Source organism: Plectropomus leopardus, chromosome 13 (genome assembly GCF_008729295.1).
Source record: "Plectropomus leopardus isolate mb chromosome 13, YSFRI_Pleo_2.0, whole genome shotgun sequence".
Lineage (NCBI taxonomy): Eukaryota > Metazoa > Chordata > Actinopteri > Perciformes > Serranidae > Plectropomus > Plectropomus leopardus.
This window is the reverse complement of record NC_056475.1, coordinates 19,951,021-19,966,746: the sequence shown is the minus strand read 5'-3', so window position 1 is coordinate 19,966,746 and position 15,726 is coordinate 19,951,021. Positions and strand designations below refer to the sequence as shown.

Genomic DNA, 15,726 nt, shown 5'->3' with positions numbered 1-15,726 from the left:
GTCCGCCTCCCTCTGACTATACAGACCACTATTAGTTAAAAGTTCTTCTTCTTTCACAGCTAAAAGGTCATAAATTCATTACTCAGTGCTAGGCTTTACAAAGTGAGGGTCAACACCGTCCTCAAAGCTCAGATGATTCATCTTCCATACTGATGTGCAACAGCAGTTTAAGAATTACAAACCAGAACCCACGCAAAAACATAAATAGGATCAAGAGGTTCTATCCATATCTAACACTTTCGTTCACAGTCCCAAGGCTGAGAAGCTGAATGCAGCGGTGTGTAGGCACTGGAGACAAAAACCAGGTAGAAAGTGACAGGAGCGTCATTAGAAGTGAGAGGCTGGATGTGTTAAGGCATATCTGAAACGCACTGTGAGTAATACAGCAGTCATATTATTCTTACAACACTGAAAGCTAGTATAGGTCTTTCCTATGTCTGCAAATACAACCTAATAATTCACTTCCAATGATCACAAATTTCACTCTCTCTGGATTCAAACAAGGGTGAATCTGTGGTTTCATACAATTGTTTGCGGGCCAAGTCCAGGCAGGCTGTTGCTCGGACTGTGAGGTCTGTTGAGAGACGAAACGTACATTTCCATCTTTTCACCATCTCCGCTCAGGCAGGACTTGAACATTAAAGAGACAAAAAGAAAAAGGAATCTTCTTGAAATGTGGTAAAATGAATGAGCTCTGCCCACACACTATACACTAATTGCACTCAATGTTCCACTTTATGTAACTTCTGTGAAAGACCAATGCTACACACCTAACTCACATTTTCGTACTGTAACTGTGTTTCATAAAAAAGACATTTAAATAAATGGAAAGTTATGATTTGGTAAGGAAAATTACTTGGCATTTTGTTTTTTTCTGAGACATGTTAGATTCAAACAAGCACAATGAAAGCAACACAAAAGGGCACAACTGTACACGATGAGTCATTGCAGTGGAACTCTGTTATGTACAGATGATCAGGTGATGCAAGCCAAAATCTGCATCTGCAGAAAAAAACAAAGTGGGAGCAATCTGATTTTCAGCCTGTGTTTAGTTTGATAGGGTTAATGTTTCTAATTCAACCCTGTAGTCATCAGCATTATTCAGAGAAGTACCTTTGCAAGTGTACATCCTTTATTTGAGAGCATGGGGTCAGTGAAAGTGTTTATTGTAATCAGTGAAAACACACAGGGCCTGTTTGTGTGTTTCTACTGACTGATTAACAGACAGCTGGTCAGCTGGGGGACATGGCTTGTCTTTGCTGATTCCATGGCTTGTCTCCTATTGGACTGCAGCAATGACAAACATAATTTTCCATTATGGTATTCAAACCAGTTTCACAACACTGCTGCGCACACTTACACACACACACACACACACACAAATGAAAGAGATGCTGACATTGAAATTCAGAAGTCAAGAGGAGCTCCTTCAGTCAATAGAAAGAAACCACAACAATTACCACACGATAAAGCAAAACCATGTAATGCAAGTAACATAATACAGAGACATCATATCTGATAACATTAATGTACAAATCATTCACAATGCATTGCGAGCATCACTTGCAGAGAAGTATTTACATTGCCAACAATTTAAAACTCCTTAAATTGATCTTACACACACACACACACACACACACACACACACACAATGTATTATGGAAAATGTTCAAAGAAAAAAGGACGAAGAATCAATGAGCAAACAGCAACAACGATCCACATTATGATCATGCCTATGAGTTTCTATACACAGAAAAAATAGGGCACTGGCAACATTGACAGTCTTGCCACTTGTAGGCGAGGTCTTGCCCTTCACAGCCAGAGGATTTAATGACAGCCAAGTGACAGATGGAGCAGCGACAGAGACAGATGACAGTGGGAGATGGAGATGGAAGGATGGATAATGATGGCTGCATAATTTTTTACCATCACTACTAATTGAGAGGCAAAAAGGATTGACTATGCACAACTTTCCAGTCTTACTTATTTCTATATGGGCAGCATAAACATAATAATACAGAAAACTTTGATGAACATGCCAGTAATTAGACTTTCTTTCAAAATTAACAATGCTGAAATATCAATAATTGCTTTTTAAATTTCTAACAATTGAGCCAAACTGATAATATTTTTTAATTGTTAGATTTGTAGCCCAGTGATGCTTGTTTATTCATTCCATTGTGATATAAAGAGGATGACATAATAAGGTCTGAACACTACAGCTCACTCAATCACGCGTGATCTGTCAAAAATCTGCCGTTAATTGTTAGGATGGGCTGCTCTGCTGGGAATTTAACCTCTGACCTCAACACTGCTGGTACGATCACATAATCACTGACCACTGCAGGATCCTATCCACAATACGAGGGATCACACACACACATGCACACACACGCCAGACTGCACGGCTCACCAGCTGTAACATATCATAGATGGATTCGGTCGAGCTTCTGGAGTTCCTGCTCCTCCTAAAGGCTGACATGCTGGCAGGTCAAACAGAGTTCAACGAGAAGTCAGGTGTCCGTTTCCTATCTTGCCTTCCCGGTCCAGTTAGCTTCCATTTCCTCCGTGACACTCAGAGCCACAAGGATTTTTTTTAATCTTCTTTCAAAATGTACAAACTGACACTATGCAGGATGTGTGGATCTTGTTGATCTTGATAAAAAAGTGTAAAGTAAAAACCTGCTATTCAGTCACATTCAGTAAAATAATCACTGTCGCAACTAACAAATAGGTCAAAAGATTAAATAGAAGAGATTGCACTAAACAACAGCACTATCCTACAGCGTCTATCTCCCTCAACCCCAGGACTGCCTCTGCACGCTCCCCTGTCATCTATGCGTTTCCGCTCTCTCTTCTTCTCTCTCTGTCTCTGTCCTTGTTGACTATCTCACTTCTGTCCAGGTGTTTGAGAGCAGCAGCAGCAACGTGGAATACAACATTAAATAAGATCAAACACCACATCCTCCTGAGAGATGGAAGAAGAGGGGAGGAGAAAGGAGGGAGGAGAGAAAGGGAGGTGAGGAAGCAGTGGGTGGCGAAAGCCAAACACAGGAATACAGGAACAGCACGGAAAGACAACAGGCGTCTGGCTTCCCCCCCCTCTCTCTTTTATTCATCACAACTCAGAGATACTTACGCCACCACACTTGAGAAAGGACAGCTGCCTTATAAAACAACAGGTAACTATCACGTACAAACTTCCTGTCATCTTTCAAAATGAGTCACTGAAATTCCATAAACATCAAGCAATATTACATGATCAAAAGGAACAAATCTGGACAACAATCCGAAGTAAAAACATACCCAGCAAAATAAGAAATGCCCGGATGCACTAAACATGTCCTCCTTCCAGCTTGAAGTATAATCAAGAAATGATTTCTGATCCAGGTCTGACAGGAACTTCAAGTTCTCGTACCATGATTACTTCGATCTAAAGCCTGAAATGCACTTTCCAGCACCACCCTTCTCAATCCAGTGATGGCTCACCACACCACACCTGCTGCACACTTGAAACAGGAGTTACATAATACTTGCAGGAATAAAATCATTCTTTACAGTCCTGTCAGCGAAGATAGGAAAAGAATGTAAAGGCTGTTGGAAATAAAGGGAGGTCAAAGAGTTTCTCTGCCAAAGCAAGAACTTTTTTTTTTTGTGGTCACAGTCTTAGTTGGAATAGATGTATCAAAAATTTTTGCTGTCAAAAGTTCAAACAGGATAACCTTTTGTCAAAGGCAACTATGGTTTTAATAATCAAGTCTGATAAAAAAAAAAAGTACCTCAAAATCAGTTACAAGCAAATGAGCATACAGCATGTGTACAAACACAGACCTACACACATGCAATTCACATCACATGAAAAAAGACAATAGCCTGGCAGAGAAAATAGAAACAATTAACAGCAAGAAGCAAGCAAATTAAAAAAAGCCCCTCAGCAATACCTTTTCTCTAGTCTGTCCAACACATGCATTTCCTACTCCAGAGACAAATCTTTACCCTTTTACAAAATGTACAACCTCCAAGACCCGCCCTTCAGAACACAGAGACAGGAGTACAGCATGAGGGAGGAGCGTGGAGACAAGCACAAACCTGCTCTCACACCCGTCAGCTGAGACCAGGCACAGCGAGAGCTGGGATAAACAGAGATTACACATATCCACATAACCTGGCACACACATCGCTCACATCTACACAATTTGTTGTGTTGTATTTTGACCTGTAGTGTTATTCACAGCATAGAAGTAAAAAGAAATACAGCAATTTTGATAGTGTGATGTACTCATACTCAAGAGCAGGCATGCACCTGTTAATGTCAGTGAAGACAGAGGGGGGAGGGAGGGAAAAGGAGGCAGAGTCTTTAAGTTCAGTTTCATCTGAAATCAGGGAAACATGCAAATCCATAAATCCCCCCGAGGAATGATGGGATATATGCCATAACAGAGAGAGAGAAAGAGAGAGAGAGAGAGACTTTAATCATTTAATCTGAAGTGAAAGGATGATTATGTTATGACATGAGTCTTCACAAAGCTGTGCACGAACATTTAGACATCGAGGCAGGGCATTTGCAGACTGCAGCACTACAACTCTGGGAAGACAGGAGGGCGAAACAAATTTCGAGAGCATATTTTTTAAGCTAATTTTTTTTACCTTCCCAGCATTAACAACTGAACACTATACAATATTGTATATTCAAACCAATATAAATAGTGGACTATATTATTATATACAAGACAGAAAAGGAATAACAATCTATAAATGCCTGAATGCTGAAATATTCATATCAATATTGATAATCACGCTTTTGAATTTATCTTCGGTTTGTTTTTGGTTGCGTGCTCAGTGTTGTTGTCTTGCATGTGAGGCTTGATGAATAAGCAGCTCATTGCTCCCTCCAGTGTTAGACTGTGAGATGACACCAACAACTGAGGCAAGGCTGTAAGGCCTGAGTGAGAAGAGACAAGTGAGAGGACAACTTTGAAAGAAAAGATTAAAAAAAAGTATGTAACAGCTACAGATACTTCAGCTAAGTTACAGATATTCTGAAGTTATGGATTCTTAGTCATTAACCACTTTAAACACTGCATAAAAGGAGCTATTTATTCAGGAGTCAATCAAAACAAACCTTGATGAAGACTGTACCCCCAACCCTTCTCACACTGAATAATGCATTTCCCATTTCAAATCCCCCTAAGCTAAACTGATAGAGGTTTGTAAATTATAACCAGCACTTGTCAGTGAGGCTGACGACACCTTGGAGAACACTAGCAATCACCGTCATCTCTATTATCGCAGGCAATCGCAGTTTTATTCTCTGGTTGTGTTATCATATTGAGGAGGTGGCTCTGTGCTTTGTCTAAAATAATGAACCTCCCCGTGTCCTCCGGCTAGCCAGACACTCATTTATCTCCACTAAATGATGTGAAACACTGCGGAGAATGAAGTAATTAGAATGTGGGGATAATTAAAATTGTCCCACTTTGTCTCTTTTTCCTCAGTCTTGCCACCATGTGACCACAGGCGGTGGGTGAAATGAGGTAAGACGCAATCTTCAGCACTTTGGAGGCTTTCCAAACACGAGAGAGAAGGGAACAAAACCGTGATCAACATGAGGAAAAAAAGGACAACCCAAATTTAAGAAGATAAATAACATGGTTGTGGAAGTTCCCAGGGATTCTGTGGCAACTTTGGATTGTATTTGTTGACAAGAGGAAGCATCCAAGTGCTTCAGGCTCAGGTCAGGGCCCACAGTCAGCTGGAGAGCTGAGGGAGCCGAGCTGTTTAAGAGCCAACAGCAGCCTCATGTTGTTTATGGTGAAGAGCAGCAGGGGGTTAGTGAGGAGGAGGAGGATAAACAAGGACAGGAAGTCAGGAGGAAACTTGAAGGACGGGACAAAGGAAAGACGTTCAAAACAAAGATAATGAGACAAGATGATCAGAAAGGACAAACAAAAGACAAAAACACTGAGCTGTCATGTCTGACACAGGACATGGTCACATTGTCGCTCGCAATTATGGAAAGAAAATATATGACAATACATCATGTAGTCAAGGAAAAACAAGGGGAGAGAAAAAGGAGGATGAAAAAAGGAGGCTAACACAGACAGCAGATGGAAATTAGAAGAGAAAGCAGACGTTACACTGGAGGAGGAGCAGGAGGTGAGAGACTGAAAGGTGAGATGAAGACAGATTTCTAGAGTTTATACTGGCACTGTTCTGATGTACCGTTTTGCCCTTTCTTGCCTTCTTGCAGGACATTTTGTTTTTTCTTCTATCAAGGTTTGTGCAGCTTAAGGCAAATTATATGTAATAATTTTTAGGACTTTTATAATGCCAATTTGAATGAAATCCAAGACCGATGTTACAATTACCAAAATTGAAAGGAACAAACATAAAGCGGCATCAGTTACTTAATAATTTTTCCCAAATATTCAATGTTGTATTTAGCATGGCTTTTTTGTCGTGCGGCAGAGATGAGGACAGAACAGAAGTTTGAAATATCTGAGGTTTGTTAGCAGGTTGTCTTGCTGATTTTGTGTTGATCACTCTGCATGTTGGATTCCACTGCCTTAATTCCTGTCGTGTAAGTTTGAAAAACTTCTTGGATGAATTACACCAAGGCTCGTATGCACTGCCTTATACCGAGCTCAGTCACGCTGCGAAACCTTTAAGACACCAATTTCTAGTTGAATCCCCACTTGACTGAAGACTTTTATACTAATTAAGGCTTTATTTTTAGATTAATGAATTTAATGCCTTTAAGTACTTTTTAAGGATCTGCAGAAACTATGTTTTTATATCTGTGTGGAACAGCATCTACAAGTAATAATACATCAAAAAGCACATTACTAAACATTAAACACAGGGACAAAATTGCAGGGCTAAGCAATATCCTAGACTCAAACCTACATTATTGCGTCTCCACAGAGAAAACATTGTTTCACATGTGGGATCTAGTGGTATAACACACCATCAAACATAATACTATTTATTTTGTGCTAACTGAAGACTGAAAGTCTGTTTTTACTCCATTTACATATGCAAATGTGCCCTCATTTAATGGTAATAAGATGCTACAGTGAGTTTCCATTACTGCTCAAAACAACATACAGCTACTCTGACACTGGCGCCATTGCGTAATCTTTTAAACATTAAAATAATTAAACCAAACACTATTCAGAAGTTGTTAAGATTGCATGCTGCATTTTGTGTTCTCTACTGTTTCGCTTGTTAGAATAGATTCAGATGGATTTCTTCTTGCATGTAGAACACGATGAGCTTAAAATAGCAAAATCCTTTAAATGTTAATTGGTAGCTGTGCAAACAGTTTTGTAAAGTTTAACAAGTTTGGAATCAATGGATGTTTTTCGTCAAATAAAGTGCACCAAATCCAGTCCCTCCTGGCAATCCTATCTGTCGGTATTTCTCTCATCTTTGCATACTTTGCTTCCAACTAATAATGGCACATTGGAGTCACAGAACCACCAACTGTCCAACGGGACTGGAGCTGACTCTGACCTCACCCATTAGTCCACCCTCGAGACTGAAGCTCACTGACACATAACCAAGAGAGAGCAGAGTGCTGTCCCTTCCCTTTCCCCATCTTTTGTTCATGTCTGGGCTATCGACAGAGAGATCCAGAAAAAAAAAAATGTTTCCGGTAGTTACTGGTTATCAGACATTGCCATGGTAATGGAAGTGACAACCGTATCCAAGGGATACCGGCTGGCACACGGCGTGTCCCAGCAATCACTGCTCCGACCCTGATCAGACCAGACAAAATCTTAATTAGACAGTGATGCTGTTCGCTCACTCTTTCACTCACCTGTCTGTCTCCATCTCTGTGCTCCGGCACACACACACACATCCAGTGCACACATCTGTTCATGTGTCAGGTCTGACACACCATAAAGTAATCACATTATGTGTTGTCAGCATTGTATAAAAACAAGCCTGCTATTTATTTGAGAATAAGATTACAGTACGTTATGTGTGAAATTACTGCATGAATTACTCATCAAGTTGGATTTGATTTCACTAAAAAGCAACTTCAAAGCAGTTGTCAGTGTGTGAAATATGGTGTAATGGCTGCGTGAGCGTGTCAGACATGAACACACTTGTGTTTCTCATCTCAGATCTCTCTGTCCCGAAACAGCCTTTCTGTAAAGGTCACAAGAATCACATGATAAAAAGCCTCTGAACATCTTCCAGCTTTCTGGCTACATGCTACACAAAAAAAATACATCTGACATGGGAGAAAAAACATTTAGGATAATGCCTGCCAGACGGTTCTCATATAATCATAAGCACATGGACAAGTAAAGGTTCACAGATACATCCAGAATGTATTAGAACATTGGTCAGTGATATCAGTGTTTTTCTTTTCTGTCTGGCAGATCTGAGGTCAGAAACAGCAAGGAATTAACCGCACTGCTGATGAAGCTAAAAATACAAAAACAAAACAAAATAAAAATTACTTGGCTAAAAGATGGCAACAATGCAGCTTATCAGCCACTTCAAAAAGCACACACATATACACACACTGATGCCAAAACTGCTGGTCTTTATCTTACTAAGTGACAACACATCTGGCACAATATGCATGAGACCCCATCCTTTGTAGAACCACACTATAATCTCCTGCTCTGTTGCATGTGTGTATATATTGCTAAAGGCCCCTTTCACAGATGCAATGCAAACCTGAAATTATCTAGTCATTACCCAGAAGAGCTGTACGTGAGATCACAAATGTCGAAATCAGTTGGATCGGAAATTAAATGAACTTTATCCTGCCAGCTCCCTTGTACAAAGTCTGTGTGATGTCAGATTGAGCCTATGTGTGAAAAGAGCAGGTAACCGTCTGGAGAATTCACAGCCAGTGTGTGGGAGGCTCACACAAAACCAGACGGAAACAAACATTAAGAGTGAAGAAGAAAGGTCATTTACACAAACAAAAATGTCTAACTATAGAGATATTTGGGAACTTCTGTCAATAAGGGCCGTTACAGAAAATGTTCAGCAAATTACAGGAAAAGCAAGAGCTACATGTGTGAAAGAGAAATTCTAGACGGAATTCTGCAGACACTGTCTGGAGTTTATATGAGAAAACAGCTTAGGCTGTGTCTTTGCATGACCTGTCCTACCTTCTGTCCAGTCCCCATGCAGGTTTTGTCTTCCGGATGATCTCCAGGACTCTGCAGGGACAACCGAGATCCTTCCTCCATACTCTCATCTGGGCTCTCCGCTGTTAACCCAGACACCTCATCCAGAATGTCCTCTACAGACAGAGACAAATGACAGCACTTACTAGTGAGCAGTTTGTGCCCCCCCCACCCCAAAAACAAAAGATATGTCACATATACACTTGAGATTTGAGACAGCAATCTGTAAGGCATCCCTTCTGTATCAAACATTGCTTTCCCCACCCTGTAACCCGTATATGACTGTATAGTCTCTATCATTCCATCCATATTTGTGAGAAATTTCCAATTTATTTCCTCTTTGTTGAAGGCCACTTGTGTACACCCGTCTTCTCTTAAGCATGACATCACCAAAGACCTCCATCTGGCTGCTGAAGTGTTTTTAACTCTGTCTGACCCTTTGCATATGACATATCCTACACAGTGACAGCTCCACACTACTGAGGGATTCATATTAATATTCATAGTGCTCCAAGTCCCTGTATAAACAATGCCAGCTTGTCAGCCTGTGCACTGCAAGCCCCAATTTATAAAAGGAATACAAATGGTGCCCTTGCACAGATGAAAAAGAGAGGGTCAGAGGAAAGCTGGCGGCTGCCTGCAGGTTAGTTATCAGACAGCATACATGCATAATTAGCAGATCACCCTCTTCACCCTCTGCTTAAAAATATCACCCATCTGCATTCTCCCTTTTTCCACTACACAAAGTCAGGGGTATAGAGGATGCATGATGGTACAACACAAGAAACATGAATAAAAACGAAAAAACACACATAAAAGAGCATTGTACAAGTTTAGATTACATCTAAAATGTTACATTTGTTTCATTTTTCAAACATTCTTCTAACTGAACTATGCTGTTAAGCCATAGACATAGTAAGCATCAGTGTGGATAATCCTGATCTACACCTGCACAAACACAAACACTTGTTATATAACAGCACAGAGCACCTAACTGAGATTGATTTGAGTCCTGTGACTCCAAAAGGCCAGGCCCAATGTTAAAGCTGCAGGTCAAGTTTTACCTGATTTGATAGCCTTGAACAAACTAAAGTTTGAAACTGAAAAACAAGCTTTCTATATTTGTCACTAGAGGACACTGTTTGTATAATGAAATTTCCCACGACAAGATCAAAATACAAATAATGATAACAGCTTCTTTCATATTGTCCATGTAGAAAAACAGAGCTTTACCTTGGCTCTGGGAGAAGATGTCTGTGGCTGGGTCCTGCTCCCCATCAGAGCGCCGCGGTGGAAGGGAGCACAACACCCGAGGGTCCAGCTGGGGCAGAGTGCTGATGCTCAAGGTCAACGCTTGGTTAACAAACGCAGCCCTCATATCATCCATTTGGAGGGCAGATGCAGGTTTACCATTCAGCAACAGAATCTCATCCCCCGCTTTCAAACCTGGTGGAGAGGACAAAACAAAGTGAGCTTACAGAGTTGACTCTTTTAATGCTGAAAAACAGTAAATTATATCATATAAAGGGGCTTAAAAGCAACACACAGTATGTGAAAGGATTATCTGTCAACAACAAAACACCATCCAACACAGCAGCTTTCCTGTGGGCCATCAACGCTGGAGTGCTAATGTGTACAAATGATCTGCACAAACAAAACTTTAGTGCCATACTCCTCAACAGCAGCTCTGTGGCTAATCAGACATGTTGGGACTCTAATGTGTTCCAATGCATTAAAAATGCATCCTTCTGTGCATGTTCGCTTCAGGCAAATGCTGATCTAACAAGACGGAGAGGCTTTAAGAGGGAGGGTGCAATGACTGTCTGTTCCTGTTCTGTCATCATGTCTATCATCTGTGTGGTAGTTTTTATGAAGAAGAGTCCATGGACTTCACTGTGTTTCGAATAGCGTATTTTTTCTTTTCAGTTTAAGTATGTTCTGTACATTCTGCCCTTACAAAGTATGTACTGTTGCATGGAGTATGCATGCAGTGGGGACATACTAATTTGTCATAATATTCCGGCTTGAACTTTTACCCTCTTTCTCATATGTTTGTTGCGGTCCGTAGCACAAAATTTGTATCACATTCATGTAGTGTCGGAATGTGAAAAAATTATTTCCGACCAGGAACTATCAGGAAAAATTAGTTCCTAATAACTCTGAGAGTCGCAGAATTTTGGTTCACAAGTTTATGAGTTGTGGTCATACACGCAGAAACACGGTGCGTAGAAATAAATATTTGGTTGATGGAAATAAGCTTCTTATTAATTCACATGTTGCAGTTCAGTGTTTTGCTCACATGTAACTTGTAATGTTACTGTTAACTGTTTTATGTCCATGAAGAGTGACCTAGATCAGTTAGGAAAGTTATTTAACTGCAATACTGAAGTGAAGCTGTATTTCAGTAGTTTTGGGGGATGTACTGGTGCACCAACAAGTCTGGGAGAAAATCCCTTTGTAATATAAAGCTTCAAATTGTTAACATCTTAAATGCTCTGAGCTCTAAAATACATAATATCTTTCTGTAGCATCAACCCCAGCCAACATTTGTGTGTGAGGTCCACGTGGGCAGTTAATGAGCTGAACAATGGGCCCTATTTGGGACTGTTTACCCAAGTGGACCCCGGATAAGATTTGGGCACATACTAACTTGGTACTCAGTTAGCCCTTACATAACCCATGTGGGCAATTGGCATGGGTCAATACCTGAACCTGTGGACAATCCCATATTGGTCCCAGGTTTTTTCAGCTCATTTACAACCACATTGGCTCCACATACAAATGTTGGCTGGGACGTTGTTTCAACATTGCAACTTAAAAGCTCATGAAAACATCTCAGGAAATGGGACTACCCAAACAGCACGTTTTCAGTATTATTACTATGTCACATCACGTCATTGTGGCTTTTGCCCACAGGTAAATACAAGTATAAAGTAAAAAGAGACGGTATTAGGTTCATTGGTAGGTTTAAAGATTTGGAACATGAGAAATGTGGACTTTCATGTACAGGACTTTGACTCATCTTGACAAAAATAAATTGAAAGATGGATAAATGAAATAAGAGAAAACCTTTGTGGCAATTAAGATGTCACAAATTCATATTTAAGACTATTGACTTTTAAGGTCTAATATTTATAAAGAAATGGAATATAAGATCATTTAAAACTTTTAAAGGACCTGCAGACACACTGTGTCAGCTGTCAATTAGCTATCATCAGTCTTTGGCTCAGCTGATGTGACTTATCTTCCACTGTGCAGAGGTTCATGGGTCAGAATAGCCAGAAAAATGTTGCATTTTTGTCATACTGCATTTGACACACTAAATCTCTTGAAATACTCTGGTAGTATGGGTACTGTAACACACCGACTGCTTCAGTTTGAGGCTTTTCCTCTTGCTCCTCCTCTAGACCACCTGTGCCCGGCTCGGCTAATTGAGAATTAGCACTCAATCAGCAGACCAATTAGCTGACAACCTCACCCAATAAACCTGATTGGTTGTGACAGCTGTTTAGGAGACCTGACAGCAATCTCACCTGTCCTCACTGCAGAATTACGTGAGACAAAGGGTTGCAAATGAGCACATGCTTGCCTGCTATTGTTTCTTCAGTTTCATGTAAATGTAATAGAGACAGCAGACAGTCTGTGATATGGCTTTTGTAATGCACTGAATACTACAGACACACACGCACACGTGCACACACACACACACACACACACATACAGCTGCATATATACACACACATTTAGCCCTAAGTTATGACCTAGTTGTCTGGGATGTGAAATGTCAGCTGTAGCAGAGTCTTTATTGGACAAAGAGAGATAACCCCTCTGGCCATATACTGCTGAATGTGTGTGTGTGTGTGTGTGTGTGTGTGTGTGTGTGTGTGTGTGCTTCTGGAGGGGGAGGGGGAACAGGAATTACAGTGAGCGGGAGAGAAAACACCCTTTGGGGCTCCTTGTCCACTGATGGCCTGGTTTCTGCGTATACCCTGCAGAAATTGAAGCGTGATTTCTTTCACTTCCCATTCATTTTCCTCACTCTTAGTAAAACACAGGCACACACAGGCTCATCCTGACGTACACACAGAGCTACTAATGTTGTGCCTGACATACTTTGTTCAGTGATTCAGCGAAACATAGTGTAATCTCACTAAAAAAGATGCATTGTGTTGTCTGGATGCCACAAGCCTTATCTGTCTCTACTACAGAGGCAGAGAGTTAGTGCAGCTGCATCGTCTGGCTGCTGGCAGCCTGCTAAGCTAGCAGCTTTTAGATGGCTAATGCACTGGAGGACACAATCTCACACTTGAGTAACCTTGGTCTGACCCTGGGGCACAATAGTGGGGCATGTTATTTTCTATACATTAGTGTAGTATCTACAGAGCGGCTGTGTGTTTCTCAAACCCATTAGGTCTTTCTGGCTCTGTTAAAAGACACGGACTAACGAATGGGGGTTGATCTTGAGTCCCGACTGCTCAAACAGCAGGTAGCAGACAAAGGAATACTGTTTTCTCAAAAAAGGAGGGGAATGTCAAATATTCATAGCTCCTATGCAATCTTTTTATTTATTTCAGGCATCCAGATTTAGGGACATCTTGCCTCTCCTAAGGTGAAAGCAAGTAATCATCAGACTGACAAATTTAGTGTAAAGGGCAGGTGATTCAAGTCTTTTTAGACATATTGATGCAAGCTCCCAGATGTTTGTAGTTGCTGGTTCATATGTGGACATATTGAAGCTGAAGGCTTTTCTTGGCTGTGATTGACCTCTCTAATGACTCCATTTCTCAGTTGATGTTTGTTACCTTGTAAATCCTGACAAAGGGCAGGATGTTGATCCATTGTATTTAAAGGGACAGGTCATCCCAAAATCATATATTTACATTTTTCCTCTTACCTATCGTGCTATTTATTAATAAAGGTTGTTTTGGTGTGAGTTGCTGAGTTTTAAAGATATTGGCTGTAGATATGTCTGCTTTCTCTAAAATATAACTGAACTCAGTGGCACTCGTCTTGTTGTGGTCAAAGCACAAAGTGTAAAAAAAATAAAAATAAATAAATTGAAAAACTCAACAGCAGTGTCTCTTTCCAGAAATTATAACCCAGTTACTTAAGATAATCCACAGACTTTCTTGTTTCATCCAAGAACTATTTTCTTTCTATTGAACTACACCTGCCAACCAAATCACCATGCGGATAAAGTGTACATTTACTCATGAGGCTTGTGCTCCTAACAATGAAAGATGTAAACACTAATGGTGTCCTCCTCATCTGAGCTGTCACAAAAGCTATCTCAGTCATGCTGACAGTATCGAATTATGAGTTAAAATATTATGTTTGTTGATTCTCGGCAACTCACAGAAAAAGAATCTTGATTGATTAATAGCACCACAGGTAAGAGGAAAAATGTACGAAGACTTTGAGGTGAACCGTCCGTTTAAAATTAAAAGTCTGCATCAGAATACTGAGTGCGCAGCTTTGCCTTCTTTCCTTTGACATCTGCATGTGAGCCAACACCTTCCTTAATCAAATGAAATGTTTTGCATGCTTAACATATGTTGACTGTTTCCAGTTTCCCTGGAGCACTTTTGTGTGTGTGGACTTTATGTGCATGTTCAAGCTGACATGAAACAAGGCATTACGCTCTAAAAATAAAACAGGTTGGGGAGAACTTTGGCTGCATCCAAATAAAGGGTGTGCAGTTTTCCTCTCTTTCATCTGACATCTAGCTGCAAGCCAGCGCCTCTCTACAAAAGGTGTGTATTCTATTTCTATTCACCTCTTCTCTTATCTGTCCAAAGCCACCAGGCTTCTCTCCCAAACAAAAGAGATTTAGATTTGTTGGCTCAGCATCTGATGCGATGCAGTCACACAAAGCTGCACTGATAAGATGCCATGTGGGATCAGGTGTTCCTCAGGTCAGGTGTTTGTGTTGAGTCTGCAATGTTAACTCAAGAGAGAAATATGTACCTAGCTTTCACATACCTTTTACATAACCTGCTCTGATTCAGCAATGCTAACTTGGATTTTTTTTGGTCTGAACATCAACTCTCAGGACACTGAATGTGCAGTAAAGTACACACTTAATTTTTGTTTGTTAATAAATAGAAATATGTACCTTTAGCAGATGCTAGTCCTTCTGCTTTCACTTCAGTAATATGGAGCTGCTGCGTCCCATCCTCATCTATAACTGCCACAGAAAAACCTATAGACATAGATAATAACACAGAGAGAGATTCAGTCATTAATTCTTTTACCCCTTTCTGAAAAATCTCAATTTGACAGTGTGCACTGCTGCCTCATAACTACCAAGCAATTAGATTCACTTGAGACAAAATGCATTTACTCTGGGTCATCCCTCTTTAGTGACTAATGAAGAATGGCTCAATGAAGTCTATTACAAAATCAATTAGATACAGAATTTAGGAGTATGACAGGAACTGGTTAAAAAAAAAGGGTTTGTCAATCAAGCGTACCATATCCGATGGTGCAGGACTCTGTTTTGTCAAAGCAGATCACCTTAGTAGCTTTGGGGCAAACCTCAATCTCTTTGTAGAGCTGCAAACACAAG

The 15,726-nt window shown here is 40.5% G+C and overlaps 1 protein-coding gene across 3 annotated transcripts in view; it reads right to left on the bottom strand.

Annotated features, from left to right (window-relative positions):
* LOC121952201 (rho guanine nucleotide exchange factor TIAM1-like) overlaps positions 1-15,726 on the bottom strand; it is a 67,507-nt gene that overhangs the window by 12,187 nt on the left and 39,594 nt on the right. For 2 of the 3 annotated variants that reach the window (XM_042498732.1, XM_042498731.1), the window contains exons 14-18: positions 15,632-15,713; positions 15,274-15,360; positions 10,392-10,604; positions 9,141-9,274; positions 526-630 (exon numbers count right to left, since the gene is read on the bottom strand). In XM_042498732.1, coding sequence (XP_042354666.1) covers positions 526-630; positions 9,141-9,274; positions 10,392-10,604; positions 15,274-15,360; positions 15,632-15,713 — 621 coding nt within the window. The remainder of the gene's footprint in view (positions 1-525; positions 631-9,140; positions 9,275-10,391; positions 10,605-15,273; positions 15,361-15,631; positions 15,714-15,726) is intronic. The other variant, XM_042498733.1, reaches the window with a different exon arrangement.